At 38.9% G+C, this 20,579-nt stretch overlaps 2 protein-coding genes across 2 annotated transcripts in view; one reads left to right on the forward strand and one right to left on the reverse strand.

Moving 5' to 3' along the window:
* The window catches only part of SENP1 (SUMO specific peptidase 1), a 57,256-nt gene extending 42,827 nt beyond the window's left edge, over positions 1–14,429 (reverse strand). The window contains 7 exon segments of the mRNA XM_037135657.2: positions 258–417; positions 6,528–6,612; positions 7,593–7,723; positions 9,978–10,014; positions 10,017–10,025; positions 14,201–14,407; positions 14,409–14,429. Of these exon segments, the coding sequence (XP_036991552.2) occupies positions 258–417; positions 6,528–6,612; positions 7,593–7,723; positions 9,978–10,014; positions 10,017–10,025; positions 14,201–14,407; positions 14,409–14,429 (650 nt within the window).
* Positions 14,430–15,540: 1,111 nt separating this feature from the next.
* Positions 15,541–20,579, forward strand: part of PFKM (phosphofructokinase, muscle) — a 33,498-nt gene continuing 28,459 nt past the window's right edge. The window contains exons 1-2 of the mRNA XM_037135618.2: positions 15,541–15,637; positions 16,288–16,410. Coding sequence (XP_036991513.2) covers positions 15,556–15,637; positions 16,288–16,410 — 205 coding nt within the window. The 5' untranslated portion in view covers positions 15,541–15,555. The remainder of the gene's footprint in view (positions 15,638–16,287; positions 16,411–20,579) is intronic.

The following is a 20,579-nucleotide window of genomic DNA, read 5'->3' on the forward strand; positions in this document are numbered from 1 at the left end:
ATACAGATGCTGAAGGGTCCCAGTGTACTCACATCCATCCAGATTTCCCTTGACCTCTCTCCTCTAATGATAAGATTTAGCTGTCACCAAAATTCACCACCAAGTAAATGTGAAAATTTAAAATGGACTTGTCCATATCTCTATGGTTTAAAGTTCAAAATGGTGTTACTCTTTTAAAATGCCAGTGTAACAACTACCTTATAGCCATTTTCTCTATCGCAGAAAGGGCTTGTGAACTAAGCAACCAAAACACCTACCTTGAGGTCTTTCGAGATTCGAGGTAAAGACTTCGGCTGTTTCTTGATTTTTGTAAAGTTGAACCTGATGCTGGAGTAGAATTTCTCCACTGGCCATTTGCACTCTGGCCAAAGGTTCTTAAGTCTCCTGAGCCAAGAAAACTGTCTGAAGAAGGGTTATCTAAAGGAATAAAAGTTTGAATAAATTAAACAAATACATACAGTGGTTCTCCATATGACTGCAACCATGTCCAACATTGTACTCCAAAGTAATGTGGCATAACACCATGTCTCTCATGGAAGATCCCAGTCTCAACTGCCAGTAAAGTCTGCAGTAAGGGAACTTCTACAAACTATAATTGATTCAGCCATACTAACCTGAAAATTGTTGAAGGAGCTGAATCCTGCCACAGCCATGTGCCTTATCTGCATCAATGTGACTCCGTGGTGTCCACCAAAAGTCAACATTTTACCCCAACTATATCTTGCAAGCACTCCCAGGCCTGGGCCTGAAAGAAGGTAGGCCAGACCAGTAAGAAAGCAGGTGGAGGGCCAAGGAGAATTGTAATTCAAATGAACAACAGTTATTGCTTAATAAGCAGCTGGTGTCTCCTGTTTTTAATTACCATGTTCACAATTCAGAGACTCTAAGAGCAGAGGTAACCTAATTGCTGCTTATTCTGGCCAGCTTATGGTAGGAGTGACCCATCATATGCATCTGGTTCTGATATGCTATCCTTCAGACACTTAATACCATAATCAACAGATTATATCCCCCTGGCTGGTGTGGCTCAGTGGATTGAGTGCCGGCCTGTGAACCAAAGGGTTGCCAGTTCAACTCCCCATCAGGGCACAAGCGTGGGTAGTGGGCCAGATCCCCAGTGGGGTCGCATGAGAGGCAACCACACACTGATGCTTCTCTCCCTCTCTTTCTCTCTCCCTTCCCCTTTGTCGAAAAATAAATATATAAAATCTTTTTTAAAAACTAAAATAAAACCCAGACATATCAATATTCTAATGCTCGCTGCTGCAATAAGACTGAAAATTATTATTTGAATGTTCTGATTTGTGGCCTACAAGTAGGGGTGATAAAAATTCCCAAGTTTCAGCTAAATGTAGAATAATTTCTGTATCCTCCTCTCCTAATCATCAGGACTGGACCATTTGAAACAAGGTCTTTGAAATAACTTCAAATGTTACGTTACGGAACTCTGAGGAGCACCAGTGGAAAAACAAGAATGGTAACTTTCCACTCCCTAAATTTCGGTCTGTCAGCATCACTTTGAAGATTCTCTTTGAACATATATTACTACAGAACTTTACACATTATATACTTGTTATTCAAACTACTTAATGTAGCTTTTCATACTCTTTCCAAAAAGTAAGGTAGCAGACAAAAATATGTTTTGTATTGTGTTGTTGTTGTTTTGTTGATTAGGATTATCAGGATTCAGGGTAATAACAGTATTTAAAAAGTGGTAGTCAGGGGTGGTATTAGTACCAGTTGATTGACCAGTGGATGGACCTAGTCTAATAGTTAAATTTACTTTCAAAATGAATTAAGCTTTTTCCTTTGTAATCATTGCCTATGCTTAGCATCTATTACCATTACTTAAAGGATAGAGACATGCGACTCATGAAAATAAGTCTCATGAAAGGACTAGAAAATTATCTTTAAATTAAATACAAAGTAATAACAACACAAATTTTTGTCTCTCACACTTTTTTTGCTAAAATTTGAAATGCAAATTACCCTGACAGGTTCGTGAAATTTGAGACTCAGGATAAACTAGAGTAGCCTTCTCAAGGGCCTGTGACAGAGACCTGAGCTTTACAGTGCAAGGGGAGGGCACAGGACCAAGCGTCCGTTTTACCAGAACACGGTGGTTCCATCCCTACTCAATGAAATCACCAAATAGTCCTCCATTGCTGATGTGATCAAACAAAGCTAGGGGAGGACCAATGGGGGATTGCAAACACTCATTTTTTGGTGACGATTTAGCCTAGTATTGGCATTATTAAGAAATAAGAGCTCTGGCTAGTGTAGCCCAGTGGATTGAGCACAGGCTGCAAACCATAGGGTCACCAGTTTGATTCCCAGTTCAGGGCACATGCCTGGGTTGCAGGCCAGGTTCCCAGTAGGGCACATGTGAGAGGCAACCACACATTTCTCTCCCTCTCTTTCTCCCTCCCTTCCTCTCTCTCTAAAAAATAAATTAATAAAACCTTAAAAAAAAGATGGACTACCTATGCCACAAATAAGATTAATTATCATAAGTATATAAACACACATAAAACCATAAGGAAATACACCAGAAATTTCATTTTGGCTGTGTTCCAATAATAATATGATGGGTATTTTCTACTTTTCTGTATTATTTTTCTTCAAGGACAAACAATACTTTCATGGACATATGACATAAACTTTCTATCTTAAAAACCATGTATCAGAGAATCACTTACTATGAAAGTAACCAACTGTAACTTACATCAACATTAGAATTTACTTAGTTATTATATGTAGCAGGATTCTTTAAATCATCTCAGCCACTTAAATGCCACTTTAGCAACCTAATTGAACTTACTTTCCAAAGAGAAGACACTGATAAAGATTCTAAGCAGGAGCAGAATCATTTTACTCTACTTTTTTGTTTAGGGTTTAAATGTTTAAAATTTCTTTTCAAAGAAAAGAGGTCTTTTAAGACCTCTTAATCAAATCAAGAGGTCTCAAAGTCTGACCAGCACTGTTATTAGTAAGTTAATACTGTACATTCAAAGTACTACATATTCTGTGCTTTCCAAATTTTTTTTAAATGGATGTTTTTAATAGTCTAATCTTAAGTGGATTAAGGAGATTTTTAAAAAGGCTGATATGCCTCTCTGTCACCTGCCATTGAGAACACTATTCTATATCAAGAAGGAGATCCAGTAAAGCAGTAAACAGGAAGCTCCAGACCCTACATTCTCAAGTTTGGGGTTTTTCTGCATTTGTTTTCATTTTGGTGGAGAAAAGGATAGCAAGGTGAGAAAGGAGACAAGTACCAATAAAGTCAGTGAGAAAACTAAGGCAGGTAAACTTGGGACCCATGTCTAACCAATCAAGAGGTAAAGTCCACCCTGGCTGGTGTGGCTCAATGGACTGAGTGGCCTGCACACCAAAGGGCCACTGGTTGGATTCCCAGTCAGAGCACATGCCTGGGCTGTGGGCCAGGTCCCCAGTAGGGGGTGCATGAGAAGCAACCACACATTGATGTACCTCTCCCTCTCCTCCCTTCCCTTCTCTCTAAAAATAAATACATAAAATCTAAAAAAAAGGAAGTAAGGTCGAAGTGACTGACCACAGAAATCAATGTGGGGATTATCAGAAAAGAATATGTCCAAAGGAGATAGCACAGACAAAATTCTGTAGGACATGCAATGAGTTAGAATGGATATGCAAAGAAAGTTTTAAGAAGTATACAGTAAAAAGTAGATTTGAATTAAAGACATTATAAAAGGTATATAGACCCTTGGCATTCAAGATTAAAAATTCTGACTGTTAGGGACCTTAGAGGTCTGTGACTGCCATGTTTATTTTGTCAAGGACTAGATGAGATCTGGTAGAGGCAAACTGCTTCGGGCTGTAGTTTAGTGAATAAATCCAATAGCTCAGCATCAACATTTCAATTAGGCTTTACTGTTAAATTCAATTCACTGCTGTTATTCTTTAGTAACCAACCTGAATATAATTTCTCTTCCTAAAAAGGTGGCCTTTAAATGAGATATAAAACACAGGTGCAAATTTTTTTTATCCTTAAGAACATTTTTCATTGCTTTTAGAGAGAGTAGAAGGGAAAGAGGGAAACACTGATGTGAGAGAGAAACATGGATCGGATGCATCCCACGTGAGTCCAGGCCAGGGACAGTACACCCCTGGCACGGGGATTAGGAATCAAACCCACAACCTTTGATTACGGGACCTCGCTTCTACCAACTGAGCCACACACTGGCCAGGGCCATCAGTGTTAGATTTTAGTATTGGGGATCAACTTGTGGTATAAGGACAAACATAGGAAGAGTGTAACTCTCAAGAATCACATAACTGAGAAGAAAGCTAAAAATCTGATCAACTATCACCATAGACAAGAATATGACAATTTGAGATGACCTCAGATAGACCTTTATGAGCATCACAGGTCTATTGAAATTTAAAAGAAAAGGAAAAAATGCTATATGTACAAATGTTTTTAAATCATGTGATTTATAACAGCTGAAAATGGCAAGGGTGGAAGAGATCTAAGCTATAGAGAGAACTATAAAGCAAATGAAGGCACAGATCCATTATCCTAAACCATAGCCCCTTGGGTTCAGTTGTTTCTGAGTTAAAAATTTTGGAATTTTAGAAAGAAAACCTGGAATATACTATGTAGTGCTTCCAAGGATAATCTAAAACAGCATGATGTAATCAAACATATTGATACATATGCATAAAATATATCATAGTTACAGAGGTAGATAAAAGACAAAATATACAGTTTCATGTTAGTTCATGTAGGTTTTGCCAAGGAATGAACTGAGGTCAAGTTTTGATGCCAAATAACTATGAAAAAAATTTTTAGTTTTCAGAGCCTTTTAGATTTGGAATTGCACATAAAGAATTGTGAATGTGCATATCAATTCCATGGATTATTAGAAATCAACAGAAAAAGGTAAACGTGAAGAAATCACATGTAAACAAATAAAAAATAAAAATATTGGGCTAACAACAGATTATATGTATCAAATCATGAAATGTATACTATGCCTGTACACAGGGCCAAAAATAAAAGGCAACAGAGTTTTAAGGAAGAATTGAATCATGGTCAGCAGATTTGGGGTATAATTTCTCATAATTGTTTATTATTGAGCAATTATTTTTTAACTAAAAGTAAATATTCTGTCCAGTGGTAAATCAGAATATGAAATTATATGGAAATACAATCTGAGTTCAAGTGGAAATATTAATGATCTGATTTCATTATCCACTCATTTGTTCTTCCCTTACAATTAATAATGAGCTATCAAGCCAGACTTCAGGCTCTTTGCTCATCAGGAAGGGTTTTTCTTATTTATTTGCCTCTCGCATGCTCCCAACCAGGGGCCTGGCCCACAATCCAGGCATGTCCCCCAAACCAGCAACCTTTCGGGTCACAGGCCAGCACTCAATCCATTACGCCACACCAGCCAGGGCCAGGATTTTTCAGTAATAATGGCAAAGTTACTTTTGAATCCAATTAACTGCACATACTATGCACATATTATATAAATTATGCACATACTATGTGGGGACAATCTCCCATCTCCGGAGAGAAAATCTAGTGCCCAGATAAGTTACTACCCACCTAAATGACATTTAAATACAATATAAATCTAAAAGAACATCATACTAACATCTTTTTAGGGAAGGAGATGTCATCTTGCTGACAAAGAATCCTGAGGAAGCCAAATAACAACAATAATTATTATTTGCATTTCGTATTTATCATCTCAGTTTATCCTTATAAAAATCCCACTGAGGCAGGTTCAGCGGTATTACTAGTATTCCCGTATTTGTGGTAAGATGAGGAAAGTGAAGCAGGAGGAGTGAAAGACATGGGAAGACACTATAATCTTCCTGGGTCACACTGCCAGGAGGCTAATGAACAACAACTCTTCATTTCCCCAAGACAGAGCCAGAAGATCTTTGGAAATCCAAACCTTAGGAAGGGAGGATGAAAGTCAGGCAGACTAGGGCTAGAATAGCCTAGAGAATGCTGACTTCTGTCATGGATCACAAGCTAAATAGGCAAGCCCTTGAATATGCAAGCATGGCTGTGGCAGGTGCTAGACAGAGACATGTAGTTAACATTTCCTGCCCTGATGGAGGGATAAACTGGGGCAGAATTAAAATTTCAGAATTCATGGTTTCAAGCAGAATAGAAATAGGCCAGCTCTGAGCTTTAAATCAATACAAAACAAGTACCTTTTACATCACATACGCATATCTAAAACAAAAAGCTGTAGTACTTTTTACAATGGCATGATGAACAAGAGGGGGAAGAGATTTTTAAAAACTTTTTCATTAAAAAATAGTTGAGACTAGATCAGTAAAGTATCACAGCAACCACATACACACAGATGCACACACAGCTAATTAAAATGACATTTTAGTGGAGAAAATGCTATGCTGGCTTTGACAGTGCTTTCATACTTTTAGAGATGGTAAACACAAATGATATGCGAGGAAGAAATCTGAAAGGTATAAATGTCTTGACTGCAAGTAATGTGTCATACCTGAATAATAATTTGGACTATAAGCTGTACTTCTTGTAGAACATGTGTAAGATCGGCCCAAATTTCCTTGCCTGGAAGGTAATATCTAAACAAAGCAGAAGGTTTTTCTTAAATCATATTTTGAGAGAAAATGTATCATTAAACAAGATTATGACACATATCTAATTAATTATGTTTTTATATATTATAAATTAAACATACTAATAAGAAAGGGAAACACACAATCTGATGAAATGATTGAGATTTCAAGGGATAAAAATAGGCATTAGAAGGTAAATATGCATTTGGTATATCCTATTCTGAAAACCAGTTGTATCATATATGGAAAGGCAGACAAAATCAACCTGGCTTTGATTCTTTTGAAAAGTGAGTTTTCAATCAGGGGTAGTGCTGCACCCCAGTATAAGTCTGGAAATGTGTGAATGTATATTCAGTTATTAAAATAATTATTGGAGGCTGATGCTACAGGTATTTAGCACACAGGGGCCAACGATGCAAAATATTCTGCTATGTTTAGGCCAGATTCACACAGCAAAGAATCACCTCATACAAATTAGTAATGTCTTTCCTACTGAGAAAGACTGCTTTATGAATATGCTCCTCAAACTTTAATGTGCATAAGTGGAGATTTTTTTAAATGTAGATTTCCATTCAGCAGGTATGGGATAAAGCCTGAAATTCTGCATTCCTAACAGTAGTTCTTTGAGAACATAGCTTTCTAGCACAAAGAAATCTCAGAACTGCTGTATATTTACAAATATACACACCCCGGTTAATGCTCAGCAGTTTTAAGATACTAGTTTAAAACAACACAGACCTTGCTGTTGGTGATTGTAATGCTCAGAGAAACAACAGTTCTCTCAAAGGCACTACTATCACAGAGTTCACGCATCGCCTGGTTCTTGTCTTCACTGAAATATGTCAACAGTGCGCCAAATATCAGAATCACTGATTCTAAAAAGTTTATATATGTGCTTGTACTTTTAGAGTTTGGCATTTAAACTATATCAAATGAAAACTTAAGCCAAAATAATTCATTAATTAAGGGAAGAAAATATTCCTAACCTGATGGTCAGAAAGTGAAAGCTGGTCCTCTGGAAAACCTGCTTGTGACAGGAGATGGGTTTTGAATACGGAGTTGTGGTTCACTAAAGTTACTTCTCCAGCATCCATCCTCATCCTATCGGCAATATCATCTGGGGAAAGAGTCGGATTAGTTCAAGTCACACAGATCTTTAGTAACGACTTTCCTATAAACCAATCTCTTCAACTGATGAAAATGATTCCCAAAGACCAGCCCTACAGTTAAATAAAACATCTCCTTCATAAATAAGCATTGGCAAAAAAATCTCAAAACTGTCAAAAAATAAAAAGAGGGCCCATGTGCAGAAACTGGCTCATTTAAAATTGAGATCATCTACCAAATAGTTCAAAACTTGTACTAGTTTAACAGCTAAATTCAAAGTTTTAAAAATAATGAAACTTCCCTCCCCCAAAGTTTTAATCTTGTAGCTGCATATAAATGTTAAATATTAAAAAGTGAGGGGGAATTTCATCATTCAAAAAATAAACACTTGTTGACATTAGTTTTTCTTCTGTCTTAACTCCAAAAAGCGCTTTAAAATTTAATCAGCCCTGGCTGGTGTGGCTCAGTGAATTGAGAGCCTGCCTGTGAACCAAAAGGTCGCAGGTTCGATTCCCAGACAGGGCACATGCCTGGGCTGCAGGCCAGGTCCCCAGTTGGGGGCGTGCAAAAGGCAACCCATCAATGTATCTCTTGTATATCAACGTTTCTCTCCATTTCTTTCTCCCTCCCTTCCCCTCTCTCTAAATATAAATAAATAAATAAACTGTAAAGAGTATGTTTTTAAAACATTAAAAAAATAAAAATGAATCAAAAATTTTTTTGCAAAAAGCAACATTTATTCATATGGCTCTTAAAAGATATCAGCTCAAGCACTGTAATATTATGGCAGAATCTTACTGGAGAGCCATTTTTTAAGACCTATGTTAATTTGTTACAAAAAGGCAGAATAGGAAGAAATGAGAGTAGAGGAACTCAATGACATATCATCAATGATAAAAATGGTAAATAAATGACCGAGAGAGGGAAAAGGTAGACAAAGCAAAAGGAGAAAACAAAAACTAGAGATTAAGACTAATGTGTATTTAAAAAGAACAGAGAGAATGTTATAAGATCTAACGATGGATTTTCAACCTATTTTTACTTTAGCTACTGACCTTATACTGATCCTCTTTACAAACATGAGGCACTAAGAATAGTGCAAAATGTTCCAGTCAGTGGCACTAGCTAAATAAAACTTAAAATTTTCCTTAATCAAATTATTTATCACATAAAAGGAAATAGGGGGTTGGCCAAAAAGTCCATTTACTTTTTTCCATAAAATAAAAGACACACTTTCATTTTTACCAGTAACTTTATTGATTTGAATATTCTGAGTATGTCAGCTCAAAATGTGAGGCCAGGGCGCTGCGAAACATCTTCCAATGCATAAGACAGCCCCCCAGCAAAGAGTTATTTGGCCAAAATGTGAACAGTACCAAGAAACTGTGTAAACCACTTTTGACATGTTTGATCGATCAGTTATAGCATCTTCTTCATATACCTCACAAATCTTTGTGTTTCAGTAGCATTTTTACCTTTCTTGAATAAAGCAGCATATGCCAAAACTGTTGCGTATTTTTTCCACCTTCAATAGTAAAATGGCTACACAAAAATTCACCAATTTTGTCTGATTTGCAGGCCTGCGCTCAATCCACTGAGCTACACCAGCCTGGGTTAAAAATTCACCAATTTTGATACTTTTTTTAAATGCATGCTGATATCACAATACAATCTAACAAATTTTTTTTGAATGACATTAAAGACAGCTAAGCACTACTAGAGCCATACAGGAAAAAAAGCTAAATGACCTTTTTGGCCAACCCAATATAACACAGTACTAAAGGACAAGGACTCGGAACCAGGCTACCTGAGTTTTTAAATCCTGGCTCTGCCAGTTTCAGTTGTGTGACCCTAGTCAAGTTTATTAACCTATGTGTCTCAGTTTTCTCATTGATATAATGAGGATAATAACAGTACCTATTTTGTAGGTGTTACAGATACCCCTGTAAGGCGACTGTAAGAAATTAAATGAATATATTTTAATTACTTAGAACAAGGCCTGGTACGTAGTAAATGTCTGCTAGTATGTATTTGGCTTTTTCAATACAATGAATGAGAAAATACTTACAAACAATGCTATAAACAATGTATCAGGCAAAAGAAAATTGTTTGGTATGCTGTATTACATAATTAGTACGAAATCTGCTTTAAAATTATTAAGCACAAAAATGCAAACAAAATAATGTTAGGAAAACCCATTCTTTCACTCCAGCTTAACTAATCAGAGTAACTAGAAGGACTGAATGACTACTTCATAGTCTTACCCATGTCAGGTCTTTTCACATCACTGACTTCAGCAGAGAGACAAAGTCCTATAAAAGAAGACAGAAAACAAATGTTACACACTGAAATATCTCCTGCATTTAATTACATAATAGGAAGTCACTCAGAAGTGATGTTTCTGTCTCTAGAGGGGAAAAAAATACTTGATGGGAAGACATGAGAACTAAAACTGGCCTGAAGTAGTTTTAAACATTTCCACAATCTGTGCTATACTAAACAGCAATTATGGACTACGCACAGAATCACAGAATACTGCAGCAAGAAGCAAGCCGGGAAAGCCAACCCTTTGGAGATTAACTTGCATATGGTCATCAAGTTAGTTAGTGACTACACTGAAATTACTACCAAGAAATCACCTCCAATCCACTGCTCTCGCCATTACCTCATGCTGAACCATTTCATAAACAAGTCATAGCTCCAGTGGTGGTCCTATTGACTTGTCTTCAATGCGCGTCTCATTTAGTAGCCAAACATAAAGCTACTGATATTCTGAGGACAGTCAAGGAATACTTTGCAGTTGTACTAAGTACTTTCTCCCCCATCATTAATCAAACTGCTAAAAACCAAAGCCCCTTTGCCCATATGAAATTACTTTCTCCTCTGACAGATCTAATTTTCCCAGAAAAAGGAAGTTAAAAGCCTAACTCCTTGGAATTAGGTTAATAAACATCCCTGTGGTACACATGCTTCTTGGCAGATTTCTGAGAGGAAAGTAGGGATGATGATAGTCACACTGATATTATTCATAATTCTATCAGCATATTTTTAAAAAAGACTGAATACTGCAACAACCACATAGCAATATCAGGCTTCAATCTACTAAGGAGACTGGTGGAATATAACACGCATTTTTTGTGGTCGCAGTAACAAAGTGCACACACAAAGAAAGGCCGCTTCGGCTGTTTTTGGCACAGCTACAGACTAAGCAGAGTAATCATCTGATTACCTAGTTTTGCCAGGGAGGATTCCCAAAGAATTTGAGTAGACTTAAGCTATATATATGTTTGCAAATGCTTACTTAACATAAAGCTTCTACCTGGAAATTCTCCCAGTTGCTCTTTCCCCTTTTCTTTTTCAATAAAGCAGAATTCCATGGGCCCCAGATTAAGGGGGAAAAAATCCTATCAGCTAATAAATAGCAGTACCTTTTCCACATTTCATTGTATCAGGCCATTTCATAATTGTCATCACTAGCCTTTCTGTTGTATTACAAAGAATGCCGATTTAAAAGCCTGTTGTCCAGAACACCTATTTTAACTTCTTTTGCACTACTGAACTAGATGTAAAAAGGGAAGCAAACAAGAAATCATAGGATTTTAAAGATTATGTCCAGAGAGGTTAAGTGACTTGCCTTTTTTAAAATTACACAGATGGAGAAGGGAAAACAAAAATTGGGGGCCCTGGCTGGTGTAGCTCAGTGGACTCAGCAGGGACTGCAAACCAAAGGGTGGCCAGTTTGATTCCCAGTCAGGGCACATGCCTTGGGTTATAGGCCAGGTCCCCAGTGGGGCCCGCATGAGAGGCAACCACACATTGATGTTTCTCTCCCTTTCCCTTCCTATAAAATAAATCAATAAAATCTTTAAAATATATATATATATTTTTAAAATCTAGGTATCCTGATTTCTAAGCAAATGTGCTTTCAACATTACAAAACTTCACATACTTGAACATATCCTGTTCAAGGATTCATACACTTTAGCAAGACAAAAGTAATCCCTAGCTAACTCTGGGGAATCCCTGCTGTTTCATCATTTTAATAATTAAAGCCCCAAACTTACATTTTAATACAAACAGCTTCAGTGTGCCTGATACCTTCTTTTTGCCATTCTGCAGTTACATAGGGAGAAGGGATATTTAATCCCAAGATTCAACATGAAACGGAGGATCTGGAACATTTGATGCCACCAAATTCTTGCAAGCATAAAAACTGTTTTCTTTTAAGAAAAGTATTCTAGCCCTGGCTGGTGTGGCTCAGTGGACTGAGAGCCAGCCTGCAAACCAAAAGGTTGCTCATTCAATTCCCAGTCAGGGCACATGCCTGGCTTGTGGGCCAGGTCCCCAGTTGGGATGTGCAAGAGGCAACTGATCAATGCTTCTCACACACTGATGTTTCCTTCTTTCTCCTTTCCCCTCTCTCTAAAAATAAATAAGTAAAATCTTTTTTTAAAAAGTAAAGTATTCTAGTAACTCATTTCCTAGTTCACATTGGTCATTTGCTTTACTGAAAGAACATAGGCAGCTATATATATTCAGGTGAAGTCAAGTTAGTAGTAAACTGACTTCAGAAGACAATAGGAAATCTGAAAGAAAAAAATGGCAAAGTCCTGACAGTAACAGAATGTAACTAGTATGGTAAAACATTTAGAAGCTCACATGCAAGCAGAGAGGTGATTATAAAAGAGAATGTTGAGAGCTATGAAGTTACTAGAAAATGCATACTGTAGAGAACCACTTAAAATTAGCTTTATCCAGAACCAAGATGTGGTTAGAACAATTTATGATATGAAAAGGGTGTGGAGGTGATCATGTGAATCACCCTACTCTGAACTCCGGAAAACTCTGTATGGGATACAGTGTGTCACCTATCACCATGTTTCTGCTTTTGACATTTTTACATGTAACTCTCCCAATTAGACTTTAATGCCTGAAACACTTTAACACTGTAGCACCTTAAACACTAAGCATTCAACTTCTTACACAAACATTTACTGAACAATTACATACAAGGTACTGGGGATTAAAAGAATAGGAATTGGTCCCTGCTGCTGAGAAGCTTACTGTCTACTGGAGGAAGTCAGATCCATAAATGGATACTTACAGCAAGAAAATAAAGCCAATACAATTGGTAGGTGTGAGAGTCAGGTAAAGAAAAGACTTCCAAAGCAGTCATTAAGAATTACATCACCTTAGCCTGAAGTAGCAGAACCTGTTTTTTTAAAATCCTTTTCCTCCCTCTAGATTTAACTCATCAGATGGGTGATATGAAGACCTTCTTTGCAGTTGGGATAATTAATTGGAATCAGGTAAGAATGAATGAGGCTTCAGAAGATGAAATGAATGAGGCTTCCACAGTGGAACTAGAGGCTAGGGGAAAGGGCAGGAATCTCTAAATTGGAAAAAAGTTAAGGAATCATGCTTAAAGTGTTGCTTAAGGTTTCACTGTAACTGTAATTTCAAACTTATTGTAATTTATCTTTCAATATATGTCCTTACAAAATTATGTTTATAAAGAATAAAGATTCAGGAGGTGATCCAGTCTTTTCCATCCAGAATATCCAATTAGAACAAGGACCCTAAGTCAAATAGTTGGTAGCCTATAAAAGGTTTTACATAAACTTTCTAAGAATCACCACCCCCCCAAATATAATAAGTGTACCAAACATGAAATGAAATGACTTTAACAAGGCTGACTTGAAAGTGATAAAGGAGCAAGTTATTGCCGAGAAGATAAGTCCAAATACTGCAGAGGCACTGATAAGCAGAAATCCCCAAGCTCAAGAGAAACTGGGCATACATCCAGAGAGACCACGTAAGGGTACACCAAGCAAGAGACGGTTCAAGGGAATTACCAGAAGGCGATGAGCCAGGTAAGTAAACTGTGGCAGTTTAAGGGGATTTTCATAACCTGGGCAGGAGGGTCCAGACGTTTCTTTCTGGTGGTGGCACTAGCAGTACCACATCTCAAGGAGATACCACAGAGTGAAAGAGTTGGAGAAATGTTTACGGAGACGCAGAAGTAGTGGAGACATATCATTCAGGTCTGAAGGAAGGCGGGAGACGAAGAGGTGTAACAGAAAGCTGGGCTTCCCGGTGAAAAGAGCTTTCCCTTGAGAGATGACCCTGCTCTGGCGGGAAAGCCCCGAAATCCCAACCGGCCTGTTCCTCCACCGGGAGAATTGGACGCTGAGATGTGGGGTGCCGTAACGGCAGGGAGACCGTCTCCCCACCGCCCAAAAGTAAAAGGCCTGAAGAAACGGCCTCGGGGAGCCTAACTAACCGCCACCCGCCAGATTGCCGCCGGCGGACTTCAGAAGGGAGAGGAGGTGGTCCCAAGGGGCGGGGCAGAGGAAAAAACACCGTCCCCAGTGCAGTCCCCGCTTCCGCCGAGCCCAGCCCAGGTTGCGGGGCCCGGAGCTGCACTGCCTCCCGGCCAAGGTTCCCTCCATCCTCACCCCTCCCCCAGCTTCCCGCCGCCACTCACCGAACCGGAACCGGCTGCTATACGAAGGGGTTTCCGGCCGGGCGCGAAACGCAAAACCCGGGAACGGCCGCGAACCGGAATCGCCTCCACAACGCCGGAAGAGCCGCTGGGTGGCTGTGGAGGAAGGGGGTTGGGCGGGAGGTCAAAGAGCACAGTTAAGGGCTCGCGGAACGCCTGCGCAGTATGGCGAGGCCTCGGAAACCAAGGAAGCATCTAAGGCTGTAGTCATAATTTCTCTGTTCCCCTTTCCGTTGGGCTTTTTCTTGTTCTCGGAATATACTGTTAGTGCGCTTTAAGTCCTTCGCTTTTCTCGGTTCCCCTCACTCCCTCACCCGCCGTTTTCTGGTTCCGCTGGGCGATTTTTGCTCATAGCTCTGGTTTCCGTGGCAGCTTTCGCCGTGGCCTTTTATCCGCGGGCACCTGTGGCCACCTTGGCAGCTATAAGACCTGAAAGCTAAATTGAGCTCAGGCTATATTGTGTATTATTAAGAATCACAGAATGTTAGGGCTTGTACAGGTTTTGGGAGATAGTTTATTTAGTCTAATAGTTTCAGAGAAGTGAAGTCATTTCCCAAAGTTGAAAAGTGCATGGAAGATCTGGGATTAGAAAACAAATCTCTTTAACTTGTAGTCGTGCACTATTTGCACCACACCATGCTCGACTGGCCATTTGAGAAAAGAAAAAAGGGAAAAAAAGCTTGGGATTGGCATAGGTTAGACTCTAAACCTGTAGAACCTTGCAGAATTCTTGGGGAGTTTAAAACACAAGTGAGCCTATGTGTAGGCTATTGGGGGGTCCACCAGAGATCTACTTTTCAGAGTAAAGAGAGGAAAGGACCAAGGGGGTCTGCCCGCTGAAGAACTAAATGGCCCCGGTGTTGTTCCTGTGACCAAATTAACTCGTAATTTGTGTCCTACTTTTTAAGAGAAAATAATCAGAAGAAATATGTTTGTTCATTCAGGCTTTTAATCAAGCCTCTCAACTCATTGGGCCTCTGACCCAGACCCTGTTTAGATGCCTAGGAGAACTGTTTCATCCCGCATTCTAGACCCAGATGAGAGCCACAGTCTGAGGTCAGACTTGAAGAATGGCAGCCTCTGGAGGCCCTCAGCCTTTTAGCAGCTGGGAAAAGAAGATGTTTGCTGAGTTCAGTGGATTTTGCATATTAAAAGTATACATGTAGATGATTTGTAACACTTCATATGCTGAATTTTAGACTGTCCAGTTGTAAAGGCTGTTAGGCTTGAGCATACCTGGTTTGTCCATCTTTTGTCATTTGTCATTTTTGTCCATCTTTATCATTTCACAAATCTGTTCGTTTGGATTAAACTCTCTCTGTTTCTAGGAGATAGCCATGCGTAAAGAGGAATTGCATCTGAAATTTTTTATGTGTGTGATTCAGTCTCGCCAGTTAGTCAGGACTCCTCAGAGAACAGGTACCATTGTCTCCTGATCATCCTAGTGACAGAATGGGTTCTCCTAAGGAGAGTTTCAATACAGGATGTGAGACTTACTAGTGTAAACACAGGCTTTAGTTGTCAACCGACCCTGTTTATTTCACCCCCATGATGATAAAATATATATCACTCAGTCATTTTTTTCCTGGTACAAGTATCAGGTGAGATTTTGGCCTGATATGTGGGGGATAAGCCCTGGGCAGATAAGGAGGACTTGGGAATTGAAAAAAAAATGAAATTTACAATGTATGAGCCAGTAGTTGATTTCTTGTCCTTTGTGAATTATTTCAACCTTTCTGGGCTCATCTATGGGAGTCCTTGTTGCCAACATAATTGATGTTCCAAAACATGTCAAATAAAGAGTTCCAAAGAAAACTGGCTTTCTCTTCTACCCGAGTCTCGAAGAATCTAGTTACATATTCTGCTTTTTCCCATTTATGTCAAAGGAGTAGTACCTTTTGGAGGTAAAGTAGTTGTTGAGAAGAGTCATCACTTCTCTAACTTTTCACTGAATTTATGAAAATAAAGGCCCTGAATAGCTGAGAGGCATAGAGAAAATGAAAGTGAATAAGAAGCACTTCCTTTTCTGAATCCCACTTGGAGGGTGACCTAAAGATGTTGTTTCTCAGATGGGGAAGCTTCAACTTCCAGCATGCTCATGCGAAAGCCACCACCTGAGACAGATGTTTTGAAGAATCTAGATGCTATGGATGATCCAGACACCATGGAAGTCACACCTGTTTTGGAAAATGGTGAGGCATGTGGTTAAACAAGTGGGAGGAATGTAGAAAGGTGTATTAGAAAGTGAAAAATTTATGCACAGCATTATAATTTAGGATAGACCTACCAAAGTTGAAATATGAGTTAAAAGACAAGGGAGAAACTGTGTATGTGGAGGGGTGTTACACGAAATTCCCTAGTGGTAGGTTAGGGAGGCATGAGAAAGCAAAACAGGGAAATCTCTGAGACTGGTTAAAGAGTAAAAGGAGAGACACATACCTCTTTTACATTGGTGGGTACAGGATAGTTAACAATGAACATTCACAGCACATGGAGATGGTATTCGGGGAACAACATAACATCAAGGAGCTCTGTGGTGTCTGCTCTGGTGCTGTGGGTGTACCCTGAAAGGTCTTGAAAGAGATTGCTCTGACATTCCAGAGGTGTGTTATTTTAGATGCAAAAAGACAATAGACAGGCTTACTTAAGTAAGGATTGTCCTTTGTCAAGAAAGCTATAGGCCTAGGATATGACTACCTGCCATGCTTCCCTTTTAGTTAGGAATTTTTATGTTCAGACCATCCGTCCTGTGTGGTTACTGTCAGTCTCTGAGTTTGTCACGTGTAGTATTCGACCCCTATTTTGTCCACATACGGCAAATATGTGTGTGGTTTATGTCCCTTTAATCAGATTTTTCTTCACTCATACATAAAAAGCCACTGGGTATAAGAAATAAGCCCAGCTGGTGGCCTTGCCCTACAGTTTCTTGAATTTGGATAGATTATTTCTTATTTGCCCTCATCTTCCCTGGTTTTTACATTCTCATTTTGCTCAATACCTAATACTCGCCTCAGACCCCCTGTGCTCTGATGACCCATTTGTACCTATTTCTGTGGTTTGAACTGAACATTATCCCATGGAAAAAATTCAGATGTTCAACTTCTACCTTTATGCATTGAGGCCTCAGGTAAGAGCTACATTTGACTCTTCCAGCTTTCCCACTAGAGATGAAGAACCAAATATCTTCCCAATTAGCCTCATTGGGATCTCCATTCTTCCCTTCCTGCTTTCTCTCTGCCTGCTTCCCTATTTCATTTCTTCCTTCTTTCCTTCTTCTCTCCCTCCTTGTTTTTCCTTCCCAGAAAATTTGCACATACTGTGACAGGCACTGTAAACAAAATAGGTACATTTGTCTGCCCTCATGACGTTTATAGTTTTGTAGAAGGAAGATAGTAATCACATAATCGTACACATGGTTAGATCATTAGAATGGTGCCAGTACAATGAAGGAAAATAATGCCTACCATGTAATCAGAGTGTAAACAGGGGACCTGATTTTGAGCCTGAGAAGTAAGAGAAACCCTTCCTCAGGAAGACAGACCTGAGAGATGAGTATGCATTAGTCAGGCAAAGAGGGAAGAGCTTTCTGTAAAAAGGGACAGATAGTAGGCTCTGAAATGAGGAGTTTGGCTCATTGGAAGGGCTGAGAAAGCCTGTATGACTTGAGTGAGGGGAAGGGTAGCTGGAGAATGATCTACAAATATTGTATTTAAGGCAAATCATGCTATGCGTTCTAGGTCTTACCAGAACGCATAGCTATGGGAAATCACTAAAGGGTGAAAGGAGCTATGGGAAATCACTAAAGGGTGAAAGGATCATATTTGTGTTTTTAAGAGATCATTTTGTCCCCTGGGTTGAAGATGGGTTGGAAGGGGCAAGTTACCTGCTCTGGTGGGATGGAATTTAGGAATAAAATTAAGGAAAATCCATTTATAAGGAGCCATGGCTGTTTCATCATATCATTTGTCTGTTGCTGGAATATTGTATCTTACCCTTATTTTTATTTCAAAGACTATTAAATAAACACTGCCAAATTCATACTATCCAGGTTCAATTTTTTTTTGCTCCATTTACCCTCAACTAACATGTCATAAGAACTCGATATATTACAATTGTTAATTTGGTCATTAATTTCTTCAATTATATCCAGGTTCAATGAAATGTAAACTTTCTATGAACCTTTGATAGTTCCTCTAGATTATAAATTTCAGGAAAACCTTACTATATCTTAGTACTTGGCACAGTGACTAGCACATAATGAGTCCTCAGTAGGTAAATTATTCGTTAAATGTATGAATGGATTAATAATAAATAGGGGTTTATCAAGATTCTTATCAGGAAGACATTTATACCTATTTATATGGCATATTTCTTCCATTAGCTATTTTTTGTGTGTGTGTTCAATTTGAGTAATTTAACTGTCAGAAAGTAGCATCCTCGAGTTTGGAGATTGCACTATGACCATACCCAAGACCTAAGTACTTTTGAGAAAATTCTTCTTCTCTGGGGCTTCCACCCCAACTGAACTAAAGGTTTTCTAGGTGACTTTTGAGATGATGTACCCTTGATCTGTGCTCATTTAGTTTTCCAGGAACTCATGGGAGTGATTGAGCCGGGACTGAAAAGGGGCTCTAAAGAATCAAGTGTCTTGGAGATAAGGCTATGAGTAACGGAATGACATTTCCTTTCCTTTGCCTAATTAAGGCATACTAAGTACCGCAGTGATTCTTTGAAAACACTGTCAGTGAAAACACAGGAGTTGGTTGTGAGTGAAGAGACGGCTACTTCTCTCATTTCAACCTCCAACTGTATTCTTGGAGTTATAAACCACAAAATCTGTGGGGAGTTTTTTTTCAGCTTCTACTTTTCCAAAAATTTAAAACATCTTTATTGAGGTAAAATTTACATATCATAAACTTTACCCATTTAAGGTGTATAATTTGAACTTCCAATTTCCCATGTAAAGAGCTTACATATCACCACTTCATTCTAACAAGCAAAAGTAAAAAGACAGAGAAATCAGCAACTCTTCTTGAATTCATAAGAGGAGGGAGGACATAGAACGAACCTGCTGACCCCAAAATTGGAGAGACAGATGGGAACCTCCATTCACCAGAGCCAACTGGAATGGAGACCCACCAGCTGAGCAGTCATTGATAAATTGCTGGAAGCTCAGCCTGGACAATGCTGGGAGTTAACATCTGGGAGATGCAGTCATGGGAGGTCTCCAAAATATTGTGACATTTTTCTTCCAGCAGCTTGACCAGATTCCCACAGTAAATGTCAGAGGAAAATTTCCTCAAGTTCCTGGTAGGGGAAGGAGAAAAGGAGTCATTCTGAAATATCTTCAGAAAGCCTGCTCACAGGGTAAACTAGTCAACTGAAACCTAACTTGCTGGGGAATGATCAGAAACTAACCTGAGGAAAAGAAAATACCCACTCCAGCCCACTTCAACCACTGTCCCGCCTAAAGGGGGAGGAAACAGAATCTGAGAAACACGTGAAGTTCACGGTCCAGAGACACAGGCTCACTAAAATACGGAGACCTGATCATAGGACTACAGAATGCTTCCCCTTCCCCACACCTTACAGCCACATTACTAAAGGTCTGTGTAAAGTACTTCCTTTTACACAGTACATCATGTCTGGCTAGCAAGAAGAAATTACAAGGCATATATAAAAAAGGCAAGAAATTGAAGAGACAGAGCAAGCCTCAGAACCAGACATGACAAGAATGTTGGGATTATCAGATAGGGAATTTAAAAAACACCTAGGATTAATATGCTAAGGGCTCTAATAGGTAAAATCGACATTGTGCAAGAACAGATGAGCAATGTAAGCAGAGAAATGGAAATCCTAGGAAAGAACCCAAAAGAAGTGCTGGAGATTAAAAAATATATACTGCAACAGAAATGAAGAACGCCTTTGGTGGGCTTATTAGTAGATTAGAAATGGTTGAGGAAAGAATCTCTGAGCTAGAGGACATATCAGTACAATCCTCAAAAACCAAAAAGCAAAGAGAACAAAGACTGAAAAAAATACGGAAAAAAACATATCCAAGGACTGTGGGACAACTACAACGTGTTTAAAATACATATAATGTAAATAGTAGAAGGAGAAGAAAGAGAGAAAAGAGCAGAAGCAATGTTTGAAACAGTGATAACTGAGAATTTACCCCAAATTAATGTCAGACATCAAACCATAGGTCCAGGAAGCTCAGAGAACATCACACAAGATAAATGCTCAAAAAAACTAAACCTAATCTTACCATTTTCAAATTATACAAAATCAAAGATAAGGAAAATGCTAAAAGTAGCCAGAGGGGGAAAGATCTTACCTATAGAGGGGCAAAGAGAAAAAT

Source organism: Artibeus jamaicensis, unplaced genomic scaffold, assembly GCF_021234435.1.
Source record: "Artibeus jamaicensis isolate MK-2021 breed Jamaican fruit bat unplaced genomic scaffold, CSHL_Jam_final contig_233, whole genome shotgun sequence".
NCBI lineage: Eukaryota > Metazoa > Chordata > Mammalia > Chiroptera > Phyllostomidae > Artibeus > Artibeus jamaicensis.